The 21,531-nt window shown below is 39.9% G+C and overlaps 1 protein-coding gene across 1 annotated transcript in view; it reads left to right on the forward strand.

Moving 5' to 3' along the window:
- The window catches only part of LOC139411297 (CD151 antigen-like), a 50,085-nt gene extending 29,038 nt beyond the window's left edge, over positions 1-21,047 (forward strand). Inside the window, exons 4-8 of the mRNA XM_071157417.1 lie at positions 15,956-16,030; positions 16,941-17,045; positions 17,405-17,563; positions 19,097-19,183; positions 19,306-21,047. Of these exons, the coding sequence (XP_071013518.1) occupies positions 15,956-16,030; positions 16,941-17,045; positions 17,405-17,563; positions 19,097-19,183; positions 19,306-19,365 (486 nt within the window). The 3' untranslated portion in view covers positions 19,366-21,047. The remainder of the gene's footprint in view (positions 1-15,955; positions 16,031-16,940; positions 17,046-17,404; positions 17,564-19,096; positions 19,184-19,305) is intronic.
- Positions 21,048-21,531: the final 484 nt, after the last annotated feature.

Genomic DNA, 21,531 nt, shown 5'->3' on the forward strand with positions numbered 1-21,531 from the left:
GTGTTCATGCCTACCACTATCGTGTTGTCGGCAAACTTGATGTTGGAGTTGTGTGTGGCCACACATTCGTGGGTAAACAGGGAGTACAGGAGGGGGCTAAGCACACAGCCCAGGGCAGCCCCATGTTGAGGGTCATAATGGCAGAGGTGTTGTTACCTACTCTCATCACCATCAGGAAGTCCAGGATCCAGTTGCGGAGGGAGGTGTTCAGTCCCAGGGTCCCGAACTTGGTGACGGGCTTGGAGGGCACTATGGTGTTGAACATTGATTGAGCTGTAGTCGATGAACAGCATTCTCACATAGGTATTCCTTTTATCCAGGTGGGAGAGTGTGGAGTGTAATTGAGACTACATCTTCTGTAGACAAGCGGTATGCAAATTGTAGTGGGTTGTCTGGGATGATGGAGTTGATGTGTGCCACAGAAGGAAAGCAAGCTTGCAGAAGGAGAGCACAGAAGGAGAGAGCTCATAGGAGAGCACAGAAGGAGAGAGGGAGAGCTCATAGAAGGAGAGTACAGAAGGAGAGAGCTCATAGAAGGAGAGCACAGAAGGGGAGAGAGCGGGCTCACAAAAGGAGAACACAGAAGTGGAGAGAGAGCTCACATAAGGAGAGCATAGAACGGAGAGAAAGAGCTCACAGAAGGTGAGCACAGAAGGGGAGAGTGTGCTCACAGAAGGTGAGCACAGAAGGAGAGAGAGCGCTCACATAAGGAGGGGTCTGGTATGAGCACAGTCCATTCTTCTGGGCAGAATTGACAGGGAGGTGGCACAGAGAGTGGAGGGAAACTGTTTTCCTTCCAAACAGACAAAATTTATATCACTGGCTGAGTCAGAAAACCCCAGAGGCAATGAACGGAGAACCTGACCTCATACTCTGACTGGCCAGAGCCCTACAAGGCTGTCATAGACAGAGCAGAACTGTGCTGGAAGCAGAGGCAAACTTAAAGGGGTAGTGCACCCAAATGAGAATTTGTTGTTTTCCTCACCTTAGAAGTAATTCAATGTGAATGGGTTATGAATGACTGTCATTTACAATAACACTTTCATTACTATACTGCGGTGGCCATAGAAAACATTCACATTGATTACTCTAAAGCAATAGGTGGTAAGGTGCCCTTGTCTCAGAATGACAAGAATACCCTGTAGACTTTTTTTTCTCTTTTAGATAAATGATGTCTAGACCAATGCCTGCTGACAACATGTTGCTAAATCATTTTAGGTCGGTGAGGAACAGAACTAGGTCATCAGAGCCTGTGTGGCGCGTCTGGTTTTGGCATGCAATGACCTGCATAGCAAAATTTGAATTCAAGTGATATATAGGTATTCACATAGGACAATTGTTTTCCTTATCAAATTGAACATGGAATTTTGAGGAAATCAATACTAACACTTCAATGACTTGTTATTTAGTAATAATAGGATCTCTATCCAGTCCTTACCCTGCCTGACCTTTTGAGCGTTATATTCCTTAGGGAAGGTACAAGGGAAGAGTAGTTGAAACGGCCTAATTCAGTATTATTCATTCACTTTGGGTAAGGTTTCTCAAACAATTTTGTTATCAGCTCCTGTTCTAGATGGGCCTCTACTAAATGTCTACGTTTGATCCCAAGCATATGCTGTGGCTTTTGTGTGTTTGAGTGTTGGAATGCAGAGTGCATCCCAAGGAGTTAAGATTAGGCCGATGAATCATGCTGAAGGAATGAACTTGTCAGGAGGGAGGGAGGGGAGAGATGGTTAGGAAGGAGAAGAGGGGTGTGAGTCTGTGCGTGTGTCTGTGTGTGTGTGTGCGTGCGTGCGAGTAACTTAACCCTGTCCATAAGGGCGAGACGACTGCTGTCAAATCTGTGTGAACGACCTCCTTATGTCTTGCCTCTCAACAGCTGTCACAGAGGTCTCTCTCTCTCTCTCTCTCTCTCCGCTCTCTCTCTCCTCGCTCCTCTCTCTCTCTCTCTCTCTCTCTCTCTCTCACTCTCACTCTCACTCTCACTCTCTAAACTGCAAAAATGTCAGTTGGGCTACAGTGAGGAAATCGAATGCAACTGGACGAATCTTGATGAAATATGTTGTTGAAAGCCTGGGCTTTCTGGTGGAGGTTTGTGTGGCGTGCTGTGATGGAGTATTGACTGTCTGATGAGGAATAGGGCAATCTTACCGTAGTTATGTGGGCTGGATAGAATCAATCTACCACAGAGCCATATCTACAGTATACAGTTGAAGTCTGAAGTTTACATACACCTTAGCCAAGTACATTTAAACTCAGTTTTTCATAATTCCTGACATTTAATCCTAGTAAAAAATTCCCTGTCTTAGGTCAGTTAGGATCACCACTTTATTTTAAGAATGTGAAATGTCCGAATAATAATATTGATTCAATATATCCACATAATTTTTCTACCTCATGATGCCATCTATTCTGTGAAGTGCACCAGTCCCTCCTGCAGCAAAGCACCCCGACAACATGATGCTGCCACAGCCGTGCTTCACATTTGGGATGGTGTTCTTCGGCTTGCAAGCCTCCCCCTTTTTCCTCCAAACATAACAGTTCTATTTTTGTTTCATCAGACCAGAGGACATTTCTCCAAAATGTACGATCTTTGTTCCCATGTGCAGTTGCAAACCATAGTCTTACATTTTTTTATGGCGGTTTTGGAGCAGTGGCTTCTTCCTTGCTGAGCGGCCTTTCAGGTTATGTCGATATAAGACTCATTTTACTGTGGATATAGATATTTTTGTACCTGTTTCCTCCAGCATCTTCACAAGGTCCTTTGCTGTTGTTCTGGGATTGATTTGCACTTTTCGCACCAAAGTACGTTCATATCTAGGAGACAGAATGTGTCTTCTTCCTGAGCGGTATGACGGCTGCATGGTCCCATGGTGTTTATACTTTTGTACTATTGTTTGTACAGTTGAACGTGGTACCTTCAGACGTTTGGAAATTACTCCCAATGATGAAACAGACTTGTGGAGGTCTACAAAAAAAATTCTGAGGTCTTGGCTGATTTCTTTTGATTTTCCCATGTCGTCAAGCAATGAGTTTGAAGGTAGGCCTTTGATTCAGGCTAATTGACATCATTTATCAGAAGCTTCTAAAGCCATGACATCATTTTCTGGAATTTTCCAAGCTGTTGAAAGGCACAGTCAAGTTAGGGTATGTAAACTTCTGACCCACTGGAATTGTGATATAGTGAATTATAAGTGAAATAATCTGTCTGTAAACAATTGTTGGAAAAATTACTTGTCATGTACAAAGTAAATGTCCTAACCGACTTGCCAAAACAATAGTTTATTAACAAGAAATTTGTGGAGTGGTTGAAAAACGAGTTAATGACTACAACCTAAGTGTATGTAAACGTCCGACTTCAACTGTATATGTGACTGCTCTACCGTCTTCAGAACTGGATAATAATTTCTTTATTTGCCTCAGTATAATAAAAAATAATAATAATATTGTTTTCAAAAAGGAAAGAGAACCACATTTCTGGGATCTTTTATTTCTGCTCATGAAACATGGGACCAACACTTTACGTTGCGTTTATAGATTTTTTTCATTTCAGTGTATAAAATGTATGGCACTCCTGTTCTCAGTATTTTGCCCACTCTCGTTCAAGGCTAGAACTACCTATTTTTTTCTAGTGTTTCTAATGCTTCTGACCTTGATGTGCATTTAGATGTGTACAGATCTATTTAACTTTTTGAATGCCTAGTGTTTACTAGGTGTTGTCTAATGAATTTTGGCTGTTCTGTGACCACTCCCTCCTCAATCAGGGGTGATTGGAAAATATTTTGTTCAAAAGAAACAACGTTTCATCGTATCTTTGGCCATGCAGCTGAAATGTGCTGAGTTTTTAAGTCGTTGCTTCATTGAACATGCCATATAAATAAATACATTTTAATTCATTATATGAAGAGTCCCTTGATTCTCCTTTCTTTTTGATGACGAATTTACCCCTTTTACCAAATATCTACAAAGACCTATTATTGTGTACCCCAACAGCACTTTCCTTTTTTCTACAAATAATTGTGTTAGTTCTGTCATAAAGCTTTGATTGAGAATAGTTTATGCCTAGGCTTGGGCTATAGACTTCCATTGTTGTTCTTTTTTTAAGTCACAACTTTAGGGCAATACCTTCGTAGGTTAGACTATTTGCGAAATAAGCTACTGCTCATTAGGCTTGGGCGGTGCCCAGATTTTCATATCGTCATACCATCCTTCTCTCATCCTGTGATTTATGGTATTACCAGCATTGCACACAAGGGGGCAGAAAATGCAAGAATAGCCAATTGTGGCTCTATTACCAGAATGCGAACAAAATTTGCACTAACTAATAGCGAAATCACATAGACGCTATTAGCTAAATGCCAACAAGTATAAACGAACATAAAGACAGGCAAATCCAACTCATAAAGTCATGCAAGCATAGCTAGTAGCTCCCGAATGTCATTTGTGGTGAGTGGGAAAATGTACAAATTAAATTGAAAGATGATAAAGTGAACTGCAAATGATAAAGCTTTTCTGAAGGAACAGCAGCATGTGTACTCAGAGCAGAGGAGAGAATAATGGAGGAGGAATAAAATGCTAGTAGGAAGCACAGGGAAAGAATGGCAGCTTGTGCAGATAACTCATCTAGCTCAATAGCACAACATACTCCGCAGTCTCCCTTTGTGCTATTTACAAACAAACACGTGACTGGCTCAACTGTTCTGGAGAACTATGGTAAGCTTCATAATATCAAATAATGTGACCGGTCAAATGAAGAACGCAATCGGCTTTATCTCCTAATGTATTGCACATTGACTTCAGGTATTAACTTTTTAAAGTAGCTACAAATATTCAAATGTATTGAAAAATGTCCAATAAATCGTTTTAACAAACTATCCCGTGGCTTTTTTCAAATACCCCTGTATACAGTACATACGGTATACTGCCCAAGCCAACACGTTCATAACTTTAACATGTATTAAAGCTTTAATGATAGGTCAGTAGGATAAATGAGGATAGGTTATTGGCCATTTGGTTTTCATGCTTGCTTGGAGGGATTTTCCTGGCCTGCAACTTAATTAAACTTGTAATTTGATTTTTCTATAACCTATTGATGTTGTTTGTTCTCTTTCATTATTAGTCCCCTGGCTTCCTTTTACGTTTTTAGGCAACATTTTTGGGGAGAAAGCCATGCATAAACCGATGAAGCATAGCCTTCGGTCATATTCATAAAGCCTATCGAATGTTAGAGAGAAGGGAATATAGGCTATGTTGTTTTTTTTACGACTAAATGCAAGATAGTTAAGGAGTGTCTGTTATAATAAAAATGAATAGGTTTAGGCTATAGCCTAAAATCCATGCAGCCAACAGAAGGAGAGAGAAACAATATATTCTCCGCTCTGTCTGGCCTACATTCCTCTCTTGCATTTTGAATCACATATTTCTTGAAATAGGCTATATCAAGTAGGAATAGGCAAATTACTCAGAATGACACTTGTGTGCTGCCCTGCTGTGCACTACAATACTCTGTTATTTACTGCAGGGTGTCAGTCAAGTTCAAATAGGTCAAGCCATCGTCTGTCATATCACGATGTCGTCACCATCGACAATGATTGATAGCCTATTCATTAGCCTATGCTATCGTAATATTGCTCAACCCTAGTGTCTGTGTGTTTCTTCAACACCATTGTGGCCACATCAACAAGCATTGATCAGTGTACTTACTCAGCATTCAAGATCAGAGCCACTTTGAGAAAAGACAAAGACCAACTCCACTTAACACCAAAGATCAGCGGTGAGCCAGGAGAATTGGGTCAAGGTTTCCCTGATTTTTATCTCCCTGTCTGTCTAATGCTAAAGGAACTTGGCGGTGAATGCAGACCTGCCCATGCCCTACCTCTGATGTGTCTGCTCAAATCAGATAGGAGATAAAACTCTAATCTAACTCTGGCCTCCTGTACTCCCTGTTTACCCATGACTGCGTGGCCATGCACGCCTCCAACTCAATCATTAAGTTTGCAGACGACACAACGGTAGTGGGCTTGATAACCAACAGTGACTAGACAACCTACAGGGAGGAGGTGAGGGCACTCGGAGTGTGAGTGAGAGGTTGTTTTCCTGACACCAATGTCAACAAAACAAAGGAGATGATCGTGGAGGTGTACACATCACTGACAAACTGAAATGGTCCACCCACACAGACAGTGTGGTGAAGAAGGCGGAGTCCCGAGGACAGTTAAACGGTCACTCAGACCAGTTCCCGAAAAAAGCCTGTGGACAAACAAACCTGTACAGGCCCGTACTGGTTTGGATTTGAGAGACCCGTTCAGATCCAAAAGTAGAAAGAGAGCAAGAAGGAAACCTCCAACTGGGCGCTGCCAGCAGAATCAAGAAACGGTATTGGGCAAATGATCCACAGTTACGTGTCCTTAACTGCCTGTAACAAATTCCCCAAAAACTATATGTTGTGTTTTGATATGTAGCATATTCAAAACTTTATAGCCTGATTTATTGTTTTTTTACTTTCCTAAAACAATAATTATCCACCTCACAGTTCAGCTAAGATTTGAGCACTGAATGCATCAGGGCATTGTATGCACGGTGTCCACTGGCCTAGTCGTCCACTGTATGATATTTATATTAGAAAAGTAAATATAAAGGAAGAGAAGCTTCGGCCTATAGCCCTAGGGGCCGAGAGAAAGATAGAGATATGCCTGCGGCATGTTCCTGACAACGACATGGATTTCTTTATCCTGCCGTTACACGTGAGTGTACAAAACATTAAGGACACATGCTTTTTCTATGACATGGACTGACCAGGTGAATCCAGATGAGAGCTATGATCCCTTATTGATGTCACTTTTTAAATGCAATTCAATGAGTGTAGATGAAGGTGTCGTGTCTTTGGTATTATTAGTGAAGTGAAGACTGTTATTTTATCAAATCAATTCTCTGTAGTTATTATTACGTGATTAAACTAATCATGTAAATGTAATTGACTAGGAAGTCAAGGAAAATCTTCAGATTACAAAGTTATAATTTTCCTAATATAACTTTTCAGATATTTTAATATCTGATTGATTAGTCTTCTAATTAATGAATTATTCTTGACCTCACGTTAGTCTCATTCCAAACGTCAATTGTTGATTATCTGCACGAACCCAGTCTTTGCTATGAATCATCCATACATCAATTGTCTTAATCATTTATTTACTAACCAACTAAATAATCACAGAAATGCATAACAAACAAACAAACAGTAGGTATGGTTACAAGGAAATGATAGGGGATGTGCCCTAGTGGGCTAAACCGGTATGGTGGCTTGGTAGACAAAGGGACTGAGAAGGGCTCGAAAGACAAGACACTACACAGTTGATAATTATAATAATTGAAATGCTAATCCTTTGCACATGAACGCTCACTCATTCGGGAATCATTTCAATCAATATATATATTTACGCTCAGTGTGTCGTCGTGATCTCTGTTGGATTCGTCCTTTTCTGTTGGAAAGTTCATCTGAGATTCTCTCTGCGTCCCTGGAGTCTTTGGTTAGAATGGATACTTCAGAGTAACATTCAGAAATGTTTATTATAGATTAGGTGTTTCGGCGGTTGTCGGTCTTCGCATTCAGTCGACATAAATTCTAGCTGCAGACGAGTAATCAGTATCGAAGATTTTCTCTTATTCTGTCGGTATCGATAGTCTCAGAGTTTAACAACCATTACAACCTTAGCTTATACTGAAGGTACGCATGGTCTCTACTCAAACCTTAACCCTCTCGGTAATCGAGGTACGCATGGTCTCAAGTGGGCTTCTCTATGTGAGGGTTTTATTCGGAACAGCAGAAAAGGCTGTCCCATGACGCCAGATCGATGTCTGTGCTCATGGGGGCGGACCAATGACTTAGAATTGTATTTCTGTTTAAAGTTTCACTGTCACATTAACGGTTTAAAATCACATTACACAATTTCACAAATATTTTAATCTTTACTCATTCATTTTATACAATAATTAGATGCAAGCCTCAGAACGGAGGCTCCTGTATAAACATAATTAATGTAATGTGGCTGTATTGTCTTTCCTGAGGTCACAATCATAAAACAAAATGGACCGGTCGTAGCTGGATTCTCCACCGACCGTTTACGCCTTCTCCAAAACATGGACATTGTTCAGTTTTCAAGTTCTGTGATGTAGAATAAGTTCCTTTGTTCTACTGTGAACCCTCTATCTCTATACTGCATGAGGGAGAGAGTCTCCTCCAGGAATTTACAACCTGAGATAAGAGCCTGGGTGTAGGGGGAAGTGAGAGGTGGTGAGAGAGAGAGAGTTGGTGCTTGCTATATCCAAAGAGGGCCACGTCATGACAAAGGGGAGGAGACAGGTTAAAGAACGATTTTTAAGTCTTAAGACAATTGAGACATGGATTGTGTATGAGGGTGAATGGGCAAGATGAAAAATTGAAGTGCCTTTGGATGGGGAATGGTAGTAGGTGCCAGATTCACCAGTTGGTGTCAAGAACTGCAAAGCTGCTGGGTTTATCACGCTCAACAGTTCCTTGTGCGTATCAAGAATGGTTCACCACCCAAAGGACGTTCAGCCAACTTGATGTCTGTAGGAAGCATTAGAGTCAACATGGGCCAGCTTTCGACAGCTTGTAGAGTTCATGTACCAACGAATTGAAGCTGTTCTGAGGGGGGAGGGGTTCCTAATGTTTGGTATACTCAGTGTATATGCATACAGAAGGAGGCTAATTCGTGAATTGTCGGTCAGAATATTTTTTATAAAGATGAGCATTATATCGTTAGTTTTTTTGTACGCTACAGACTTATTCTAAAATGGATTAAAATGTTAGTTTTTTTTCTACACACAATACCTCATAATGACAAAGCAAAATCTTTATTTTTTTGTGCAAATGTAATAAAATAAGCTCACATTTACATAAGTATTCAGACACTTTGCTCAGTGCTTTGTTGAAGCACCTTTTGTCTTAGATTAGAGCCTTGAATCTTCTTGGGTATGACGCTACAAGCTTGGCACACCTGTATTTGGGGAGTTTCTCACATTCTTCTCTGCAGATCCTCTCAAGCTCTGTCAGGTTAGATGGGGAGCGTCGCTGCACAGCTTTTTTCAGGTCTCTCCAGGGATGTTAGATCGGGTTCAAGTCCAGGCTCTGGCTGTGCCACTCAAGGACATTCAGAGACTTGTACCGAAGCCACTCCTGCGTTGTCTTGACCGTGTGCTTAGGGTCATTGTCCTGTTGGAAGGTGAATCTTTGCCCCAGTCTGAGGTCCTGAGCTCAATGGAGCAGGTTTTCATGAAGGATCTCTCTACTTTGCTCCGTTCATCTTTCCCTTTATCTTGACTAGTCGATCCTGACTGTCTCCCGGTCCCTGCCGCTGAAAAACCTCCCATGCTGCCACCACAATGCTTCACTGTAGGGATGGTGGAAGGTTCCCTCCAGACGTGACGCTTGGCATTCAGGCCAAATATTTCAATCTTGGTTTCATCAGATCTTGTTTCTCATGGTCTGAGGGTCCTTTAGGTGCCTTTTGGCAAACTCCAAGTGGGCTGTCATGTGCCTCTTTTACTGAGGAGTGGTTTCCGTTTGGCCACTACCATAAAGGCCTGATCGGTGGAGTGCTGCAGAGATGGTTGAGATTCTGAGAGAACTCTGGATCTCTGTCAGTGTAACATAACAAAATGTGGAAAAAACGGGTCTGAATACTTTTCGGATGCACTGTATATGCATACAGAAGGAGGCTATTTCTTCAATTTTCTAGCAAAATATTTTATTAAGATGAGCGTTATATTGTTAGATTAAAGGAGTAACTCTGGTAGGCATAAAACATTCTTTCTCAAGTTCAACTGTTGGAGTCAGTTGGAGTGCTGGTTCACACTGCCTTCATAGGCCTGCAGTAATAATAGCCTTACCACACCAAACCACAAAAGTCTCTTACTTTTGATATTACCCTAATTAAGGCAAATTGTTGTTTATAGGGAAAATAAGAACAGGTTATTATATTTCAGCATTAAATCGTCTTTAATTTCGCCATCTTTGGTTTTTCCTTTTCATTACAGTGGGAACTTAGAGGTCGACCGATTAATCAGAATGGCCGAATTAATTAGAGGCGATTTTCAAGTTTTCATAACAATTGGTAATCGGCATATTTGGACACTGATTATGGCCGATTACATTGCACTCCACGAGGAGACTGCGTGGCAGGCTGACTACCTGTTACGCGAGTGCAGCAAGGAGCCAAGGTAAGTTGCTAGCTAGCATTAAACTTATCTTATAAAAAAAACAATCAATCTTAACATAATCACTAGTTAATTACACATGGTTAATGATATTACTAGTTTATCTTGCTTGTCCTGCGTTGCATATAATCAATGCGGTGCCTGTTAATTTAACATCGAATCACAGCCTACTTCGCCAAACGGGTGATGATTTAACAAGCGCATTCGTGAAAAAAGCACTGTTGGCTGCACCAATGTGTACCTAACCATAAATAGCAATGCCTTTCTTTAAAATCAATATACAAGTATATATTTTTAAACCTGCATATTTAGTTAATATTGACTGCTAACATGAATGTATTTTAACTAGGGAAATTGTGTCACTTCTCTTGCCTTCTGTACAAGCAGAGTTGGGGTATATGCAGCAGTTTGGGCTGCCTGGCTCGTTGCGAACTGTGTGAAGACCCTTTCTTCCTCACAAAGACCGTAATTAATTTGCCAGAATTATGACATAACATTGAAGGTTGTGCAATGTAACAGCAATTTTTTTGAATTAGGGATGCCACCCGTATTTCACTGAAAGAATAAACGTATATGATAGTTTCCAGATTTGACCATGTTAGTGACCTAAGGCTCATATTTCTGGGTGTTATTATACTATAAGTCTATTATTTGATATTTGATAGAGCAGTCTGACTGAGCGGTGATAGGCACCAGCATGCTCGTAAGCATTCATTCAAAAAGCACTTTCCTGCATTTGCCTGCAGATTTTCACTGCGCTTCAAGCATTGCGCTGTTTATGACTTCAAGCCTATCAACTCCCGAGATTAGGCTGGCCTATAAGAACATCCAATAGTCAAAGGTCTATGAAATACAAATGGTATAGACAGAAATAGTCCTATAATTCCTATAATAACTACACCCTAAAACTTCTTACCTGGGAATATTGAAGATATTGAAGATATTGAAGATGTTCTCATGTTCTGAGCAAGGAACTTAAACGTTAGCTTTTTTACATAGCAAGTATTGCACTTTTACTTTCTTGTCCAACACTTTTTTTTGTGCTTTATTTTAACCAAATGTAACATGTTTCATTATTTATTTGAGACTAAAGTGATTTTATTGATGTATTATATATTAAGTTAAAATAAGTGTTCATTCAGTATTCTTGTAATTGTCATTATTACAAATACATATATATACATATATATATAAATACATATATATATAAATCGTCCGATTTGAATCTGTATCGGCTTTTTTTGGTCCTCCAATAATCGGTATCGGCGTTGAAAAATCATAATTGGTCGACCTTTAAACTTGATTTGGCCTAAGGAAATGGCTCAAGAATGAAATAAAATAATTGTTGCATATTTAAAGATCTGGCCTATATTGCAGCAATAAAACAAAGGCGAGTGCCTTCAGGCCTACCCCACAAATAACAACAATAGGCTAATTATATTGATTTTACAACAGGCCTACTTTTAATGTATCTTTTTCTAAATACAGAGCACAAAATTAAAAAGACAGTTCAAACTTAATTTAGCCATCGGAAATGTCTCGACAAAATAAAACAAATCACGTTTTGCATATTTAAAGAACTGCTTTAGATTCTTGAATAGGCCTACAATGATAATAGTAATAATAATAATGATATCAAATAATAATGACAAAACAAATGTAAATAAATACGAAAATAAATAAAAGTTATAAAATTGCATATAAGATTAATAGCGAGTTGCACACAGTTTATTTGGCCGCGCGTTCTTCTCATCTTTTTCCACTACAACATTAAAACTTGTCCCTTACGGGGGGGGGACACTCCACTTGTCGGCTTCTTTTCACTGAACTCTTTCTCATCTATGTTTCGTTTTACTTCAGTGAAAAAGGCATCCATCTTCACAATCAATAGTAGCCTAGGCCAAGGCTGCTTTCACTTGTGCTCTCTCTCTACTCAGCAGCAGGCGCACGTGAGGTGAGCAGCTGGAACTAGTTTCAGCTGGACATAAGCTATACGTTTTATTGAGTTACAGTTGGCTGACATAACAAGCTCGCACAGTTCTCATCACCTCACACATTAAATTAACAGAGGACGTGTCCAACCGGGTCCAGTCGGTCAATACATTTGAATTGCACACACCTGAGAGACGTTGCAATTATATCAGACCCGACCCAGGTCTGAAACAAAAGTCAAAATTTAGGACCCGGACCCAGTAGGCTCCTGGGTCGAATCATGGAATTATGTGTCTGTTGGACCCGTGAAGACCTCTATGACCTCAAGCTAATACCAAACATTTTCATACTTTAGCAATGATAACGTTTTTTTGCAAATTACAAGTGGCAAATTCATTATTAGCCGTATCGGCCTGTATTGCATAAACATTGTACAAAGAAGATGACCAAATCCATGATTTTAGTTTTTATTCAAAGTATACAGATGCACAACAGTAGATCATCAAACCTCCACCAGCCACAACTCAACATCCTAGTATTTCTGACTAGGAAATGTTCTGTGCTTGCAGTAACATTAGTCTTCCCGTCCTATTTATGTTGTGCAATGTGGCAGTCATTCTCCTGTCCTTGGCATAGGTTCGGTTATCAGCCCTAGGCTTCTTCTTGGCATCCACTATTCTGATGTTAGCTGGATCTTTGGAGGTCTGTGGTGTAGATGTAGTTATTTTGTCTTAAATGCATATGCCCTATGACTTCTGGACTGAAAAAAAACAACATATTTGGTGAAATATTCATTGAATCAAGGAACCTCAATAACTTCCTTACGATAAGTTTCCATTGTTATTTTGCCTTAAGTGAGAAATTATTTTGTTGTTTAGAGTTCTGATTGCATTCAGAACTCCATTCAGAACTCCAGGTTAGGGAGACATTTTGAGTTCTGCGTGACTGATCTGTTGTGGTTATAATTCAACAGCAATGAGGATAGAAGGCCAAACATTTAGCAGTTGCATAGCCAACATGGAAATGTGATTCTGGAATAAATAAAAAAACAGATTCAACATTGAATCCCCTCTACAGTACTACAGAGATCACCTCTATACACATCAACACTTGCCATTCATGGGTTGCATGTTCGTCTGAATAAACGTTCTGTTAAAAATTCATTTCTGACTGAACGTTCTATTCAATGCAGATATTTAAAAAAGAGGAAAATAATTTCGTATGAGAACCCTTTGTCATCATTGTGATGTCACCAGATTGTCTGTAGATGCAGTTTTTAAAGTTTTATTTAACTTTTATTTAATCAGGAAAAGCCCGTTGAAACCCCGTCTCTTTTTCAAGGGAGACCTGGCCAAGAAGGCAGCAACAATCAATACATTACAAAATGAAAACATACAACAACATGATTCAGCCTTTAAAAAAAGCATTTACACTCGTCTGTAACAGTCGCCCATCAATATTTGAAATTCATTCATAACATATCTAGATGAAGCTAGTAGATTTATTCTAGATTGTAGATTTATTCCATGCGTCTGGTGCACAAGAAGAGAAGGCAGTCTTGCCTAATACTGTGAATGTCCTGGGGACTTTAATTAGTATAACTTTAACTAGCTAACGTTACCATTGCTAGCTATTTTTGACAAACTTTGCCATCTCTCTAAAGAACAAAGTTGTTTCCTATTAATTATTTACCTACTTTAGCAATGTCATCATATTTTCAGGCCAACCGCGATATTCAAACGAGGCTACAAAGAAAACGAATGGGACTGTAGCGACTGTGTTGACTTCAAAATCTGGGGTGTGAACTAGGTTTCTATTCAAGCATTGATCGACATGGTAATGGCTCTATAGTATTGGAGGAAAGTTTAAAAAACGGACCCTCTGTTACATCGTGACGTGTCATGTCGTAATGTACAGCACGCATAAAGCAACTATTTCTGTCTTACAATCTATCTCCACCAGGTGTAGCACTTCTCTCATCGTTTAAAAACAAGAAATGGACAGTTACGGGGTAAGGGGGGATACCTAGTCATGTTTTGCGTCATCACTGTAAACAATCGAGACTATCAAAAGACAGTGTTTACTTCTGAAGATCACTTTAGCGCCGCCCTAAAAACCCAAGTTCGACACAAACCTTCAAATAGGTATGTAATGACACATTATATAAACTCTTTTATAGTGTTTTATTTACATTTTAGAGGCGATAAGGTGATAAGTTGGACAGAGAGTGAAAAAAAGTAGTTTTCCCATACATCTCCTCTCCTTCTCACTATCAGGCATTAGTTTCGCTTCCCCATCCGCCATTTTTAAAAAGACCCGAAGGAGCTCATTGCCTTCTTGAATCATGCAGAAACGGGCAGTGTGAAGGTCTCGGCGTGAATTATGTTGGAAAGGGGAGAAATTATGCCTTACAATGGTATTGAAATTCCAGTTGATCTGGAAGTATTATGTTTTTGGGGCGCTAAAATAAGGTCAATTGTACGGACCAAGGCGATGTACAAAAGTGAGTGAGTTTACGTTACATTGCATGGGCCGTAATTGACATATGGAGATATAATTTGTCAACATAATTACTCCACAGACTGCATATCGAATTCATGTGGGAAAAGTAGTCTAGCAAAGTAGGCTAGCTACATTTAACTGTTGAATGGGACTTTTGATACACACAGGAAATTGTTCATTGTGAAAAACTCAGCAGTGTTGCAGTGCTTGACACAAACTGGTGCACCTGGCACCTACTACCATACCCCGTTCAAAGGCACTTAAATCTTTTGTCCTTGGTTAAACTTTTTTTCCATCCTCTCCGTAGCTAATGGCATCCATGCTTGTTGGCCTGGGTCTAAAGATATCATGTAAACTTGAAAGCATTTTATTCCCTAATCCTTGCCACTTTATTATGGCCATTTTAGAGCTATTGTACCTTTTTTTTAAGGGGCATGTCTTGGGAACAAATACACGTCCATGCAGGCAAAGGACTGTTCTCACACACTCCTTTACGTAGTGCACTTCCAACCCAATAACAGATGTTTCCCATGATTCTAACCATAGCTTGGACCCAGAGGGGTTGTGATAACTTTATGCCTTTTCATATCTGATTTAGGATATTCTCCTTACCAACTTCTTAAACTTAGCTAACCCTTATCATCAAAGAGGAAACTGTTTCTGGGCCAGTTGGTAAAGGGATAATTTGGGATTTTGGCAATGAAGATGAACTCGTGCATACAATTTTTACAGTATGTCTCTGCATCCAGTATGAAAGAAGCTAATTAGTTTTGGGAGCCAATGCTAGCTAGCGTTAAGGCAATGACTGGAAGTCTAAGCTGTTACCATCCATTGATTTCCAGTCATTGCGCTATAAATGTTAGCATTGACATCCAGTCATTGTGCTAAGGCTAGTTAGCAGTTACGCTAATGCTAGTTAGTAACTTCAAACTGCACACAGAGATATAATTGTATCCACGAGTTCATCTGGCTTTGGCTCTTCATTGCCAAAATCCTGAAGGATCCCTTTAAGGGCAGCATACTGTTTGTACAGCTCCATTGACATCTCACCACATAATCAATACGGTACAAATTAAAACTATGATTGGCAAACATTCTTAGTCTATTTTTCTCAAAATAACAAAACAACAACAGTGACCCCACAACCACCAATCGACTGCTCTGATACATTTAACTCCAGCTCATCTAAATTGGATTTGCCTGTTTTAACTGTGAAGTCCATAGACCGAGGGCCAGGGTATATCCATTTCAACCTAATCCCCTACCTTTCATTGTCTCCCCACAGTACTTTGTCTTGCTGCTGTGTATTTTCCTGCTGGAGATCCTCGCCGGTGTCCTGGCCTACATCTATTACCAGCAGGTAATGAATGACTTGATTCACCACCTGATTCCATCGCCAGTAACACTATCTATACCCAGAGCCTGACCAGAGACAGAAGAGTGTATGTTTGTAAAAAAAAACTGAAACCACAACAAGGGAAGGTTCATGGATAATGTCCCAGTCTCTCTCTTTCTCCATCTGTTGCTTTTCTCTCTCTCTCTCCCGCTCTGCTTTCCCATGCCTGCCACCTCTTGTTGTAGCATTTCTGGAGTGCGATGATATCACTAAGATGTGATTCCCACTACTATCCTTTTTACTACTATATATCCCTGCTGTGTAGATGTTCGACCTGCAGGAATGTTATCTTACCAGCTTGGTGTCTGTCATTTGAACTCTCTCTGTGTAATTGTCTCCTCATGTTCCTTTGGCCTTTCACCCTGTTTTCATCTCACTGCTGCAGTGTTTCCCACGCTGTCAACAGGTCAAATAAAAACCTTTTCTATTTCTCTCCCCCCTCCCTCCCCTGTTCATTTAATCCCTTTATCTCTCCTTAACATTCTGACTTGGCTCTACATTCTGTGGTTGTCATAGAAACTGTGAACCAGCTAGATGTAGGCCTATGCTCTTACAAGAGTACCTAAGTATTGCGCTATGGTTAAAAATGAATGAAAATGTACTTCCTCTTACCTTTATGTATATAATTTCTTCTTTCCTCAAGAGGAGTTCTTTCTATAATTACAGTTTTAGCTATTCTAGACCTTTTTGATACAGTGGATCATTCTATTAAATCAATAATGAGATACATTACATTCCTTCAAGTGTTATTCTACTGACAGAAGATTCAGTCTTCTGTTTCTATAGTCTGCTGGGAACTGTGTTGTAGTCTGACCAAAGTCATGTTTACGGTGTCTGTTCTCTCAAATCCTCTGTGTCGTGTTTTCCTCTGCAGCTCAATGAGGAGCTGAAACAGAACCTGCGGGAGACCATGGTGCAGAAGTACAGGCAGCCAGAGCAGGAGCACGTCACCAAAGCAGTGGACAAGCTGCAGCACGAGGTAAGACGAGACAAGACAACATAAGCAGACTTGAGGAGTTTGAAATATTAATGTGGGAATTTGTCGATTTTCTCCCATGTGAATTAATAATCAACTTGTTTATGTTTACGTTCATTGTATCTACTGTTATTTACACTGGCACAGTTATGTGTTTTCATTATGCATGGTTACAGTATGTTATAGCCATACATGTAACTCGTCATTATGCAACTTATTTGAACGATGGCCCATTGTTTTGTATACGGATTTGGTTCATGAACTGAATATCATTCAGCTCGTCTTCTGAAACAACTGCAAGGCATTTCACCCTGTTTCAACCTGTTGTGAAATGGCCTCTCCTCCTCTCTCTTTTCCGCCAGTTTAAGTGCTGTGGCAGCAACAGCTCATCGGACTGGGGCGAGAGCGTGTGGATCCGCACCAGTGAGGCAGATGGCAGGCTGGTGCCGGATAGCTGCTGTAAAACCCAGACTCTAAACTGCGGCCGCAGGGACCACCCATCAAACATCTACAAGGTGGAGGTGAGTGTCAGATACAGAGAGCAGCCAGTGTTGTTGAGTGTTAGTGTGCATGCAATGCTTAGTGCAAATTCTGCTTGAGTTCAGGTTTGTGTATCCAGATCATAGCTGTGGGAAGTAGTTTGGGGGTGGGTGTGCTGTAATTCTTTTTGTCAAAAGTCAAAGTATAAATAATTTCTTATTCGTTATATTAAGCAAACCAGACGGCACAATTTCCTAGTTTTTATTTATTTACGGATCGACACGGGCACACTTCAACACTTAGACAATAATTTACTAACAAAGCATTTGTGTTTAGTGATTCCGCCAGATCAGAGGCAGTACAGATGACCAGGGATGTTACCTTGATAAGTGCGTGAATTGGACCATTTCCTGACCTGCTAAGTATTCTAAATGTAACGAGAACTTTTGGGTGTCAGGGAAAATGTATGGAGTAAATTTATATTTTGACAACTAAAGAAAATAAAGTACAGATACCCCAAAAAACTTCTTAAGTAGTACTTTAAAGTATTTTTACTTAAGTACTTTACAGCACTGTAATCTGATAATACATGTGGAATATAAAAATACTTGCCTGATATGTTTTCCAGTTTCTTAAAATACTTTGCAAATGCAACTTATTTCTATTTGTAAACTGAAATGGGTTATTCATTCCTTTTACATTTTAGTAGATGCTCTCATCCAGAGCAACTTACAGTAGTGAGTGCATACATTTTCATACTTTTATGTACTGGTCACCTGTGGGAACCCACAATCCTAGTGTTGCAATCGCCATGCTCTACCAACTGAGCCACATCATCACAAACCCCTTGATGTCTCAATGTGCTCATTTACTATATTGTGCATTGTTCTTCTTCATGGTGATTTTTATTTGACCTTTATGGAAAGTCTGCAGGTACAAACCTAGATGACCAGCCTATGTACAATACAGTAATGTATATTTACATTAAGTGGTTTGTAAGGATGGTAAATTAATGCTGCACAAAACGTGGTTGTTTTCCATGTTATTTGAAGAAAGAAAGAAAAATATTTTATTTGATGTGGATGTTTGATGTCTTTGGCCATAACTTTGCTCCTTTTGATGTAAATGTTTGAGGACAGGGTTTTGTTCTTTCTGGATTCCATTAGAATGAAAATTGCAGGGAAAGGGACAGGGCAACAATTATTACAATTCCAACTATTGAATCCTGCAAGATACTGTTCTTAATTATACAACTACCTTTTTTTGACAAAGCGGAGATGCTGAAAATATGTTTTTGCCCACGCTTCAGACGTCTATATCGGTCCACTAATACTAATAAAGGCCCAGTGCACGACTTTAGTAAAAAATAATATATATAAAACATATATATTAATAATACAAATATATATATATTTGTATTATTAATTTTAAAAAATTCATTCAGATTTTTCAGGTTGGTGCTGCATCCCCATCAGCTCCCCTACTTCACACGGCTATGATCAAAATTGAAAGTCATCTTGAAAGTCTCTCTCTCACTCACACACAATGTGGTCCTATCTTTCCTCTCTCTCCAGGGGGGTTGTATCACTAAACTGGAGAACTTCATTTTGGACCACCTGAAGATCATTGGAGCGGTGGGCGTGGGCATCGCCTGTGTACAGGTGAGCAAAAAGAAGCCATTTCACTGTTTACAGCACAAAGATAACCCAAGGTGGCCACCATAAACATGCTTGCCCTGGTAGAAGTGTAATGGTAGAAGTCTCTTTCTCTCTCCCTCTCTCAGATTGTGGGGATGGTGTTTACTTGCTGTCTATATCGGAGTTTGAAGGCAGAGCCGTACTGAGAGTAGAACACGAAGAGAAGGAATGGGGAGGGGTCTAGTCTCTGCCACCCAGTGTCATCATATCCCAGCGACCCCGTTTAGTCATGGGGTCTACCACTGTGCCATGCAAACAGAAGAGGACGATATGTGTAAAGGTCTAGGATGCACTTATGATAGTGTTTCTCAATCCATTCCATGGGGGGACCATTTTGGTTCTAGCCTAGCACTAACTCCCCTGATTCAACAGGGGTTGTATTGGGCTAGAATTCCTAGGGGGTCCCAACTTGGAATGGATAATCAGATTATTTTCAAGACATTACATGCTATCTGATTTACAATGCTCTATATTTTGGTAGTCTGCAACAACAGAGCAGTTGGTATATACTAGTGTGATGTAAAGATCAGTGGCACAGGCCATTTTGGTCATCAGAACAGCTTGTCTTAACATTGCAATAATCATGACTGTGGCTTAATGAGCAAGATCTGACCTCTGGGGCCGATTACCACGGCAACACATTTTCTTTATACATCAAGTAGCTGATTATACATTTACACACGTCTTTTACTCGGTTTCTCAACTTTTTAATTGTTGGTTTATTTAAAAAAAAAATGTATTTATCTTTTAATACAAGGGATTTCTCCACTTATGCCAAAGTTGTCGTCAACACTGACTTTCTGTAAAATCGCATCAAACGGACTACTCCTGCAAGCCTTTTTCATGTATACTGAACAAAAATATAAATGCAATAATTTCAAAGATTTTTCTGAGTTACAGTTATCGATTTCACATAACTGGGCAGGTGTGCAGCCATGGGTGGCCCTGGGAAGGCATAGGCCCACCCACTTGTGAGCCAGGCCCACTCACTGGGGAGCCAGACCCAGCCAATCAGAATGAGTTTTTCCCCACAAACGACATTACAGACAGAAATACTCCAACACCCCTCCCCCCTCAGACGATCCCACAGGTGAAGAAGCCAGATGCGGAGGGCCTCGGCTGACGTGGTTACACGTGGTCTGGTTGTGAGGCCTGTAGGACGTACTGCCATATTTTCTAAAACAATGTTGGCGGAGGCTTATGGTAGAGAAATTAACATTAAATTATCTGGCAACAGCTCTTGTGGACATTCCTGCAGTCAGCATGCCAATTGTACGCTCCCTCAAAACTTGAGACAACTGTGACATTGTGTTGTGTGACAAAACGGCACACTTTAGCCTTCTATTGTCCCCAGCACAAGGTGCACCTGTGTAATGATCATGCTGTTTAATCAGCTTCTTAATATGCCACACCTGTCAGGTGGATGTATTATCTTGGCAAAGGAGAAATGCTCACAAACTGGGATGTAAACAAATTTGTGCACAAGATTTGAGAGAAAGAAACTTTTTGTGCATATGGACATTTTCTGGGATCTTTTATTTCAGCTCATGAAACATGGGACCAACACATTACATGTTGCGTTTATATTTTTGTTTAATATATATTCTGATTGTGTGCCTTTTTGTAGATTTTTTTTGAAATGACGTTTTGCTTTTATTCAAACCATAAATGTTATTTTATTGTGTATTTAACAGACCAGTAGGATGACTTGATTATATGTAAAATGTGCCCCAAAGACGCAAAAAAACTAATCAAACTGCTGTATTGCTGTATCAGTGTTCTACTATACATGGAGGTATTTAGCTGAAATAAACACAATTTAACCTGTTTTACTATGTTTTCTGGTAAATTCACAAGGTGTAGGTAGCTCTGGTAAAAAAGTCAAAAAGTCAAAGTTATATATATATATATATATATATACATACAGTGGGGAGAACAAGTTTTTGATACACTGCCGATTTTGCAGGTTTTCCTACTTACAAAGCATGTAGAGGTCTGTAATTTTTTTAATCATAGGTACACTTCAACAAAAATCCAGAAAATCACATTGTATGATTTTTAAGTAATTAATTTGCATTTTATTGCATGACATACGTATTTGATACATCAGAAAAGCAGAACTTAATATTTGGTACAGAAACCTGTGTTTGCAATTACAGAGATCATACGTTTCCTGTAGTTCTTGACCAGGTTTGCACACACTGCAGCAGGGATTTTGGCCCACTCCTCCATACAGACCTTCTCCAGATCCTTCAGGTTTCAGGGCTGTCGCCAGGCAATACAGACTTTCAGCTCCCTCCAAAGATTTTCTA

Source organism: Oncorhynchus clarkii, chromosome 6 (genome assembly GCF_045791955.1).
Source record: "Oncorhynchus clarkii lewisi isolate Uvic-CL-2024 chromosome 6, UVic_Ocla_1.0, whole genome shotgun sequence".
Classification (NCBI taxonomy): domain Eukaryota; kingdom Metazoa; phylum Chordata; class Actinopteri; order Salmoniformes; family Salmonidae; genus Oncorhynchus; species Oncorhynchus clarkii.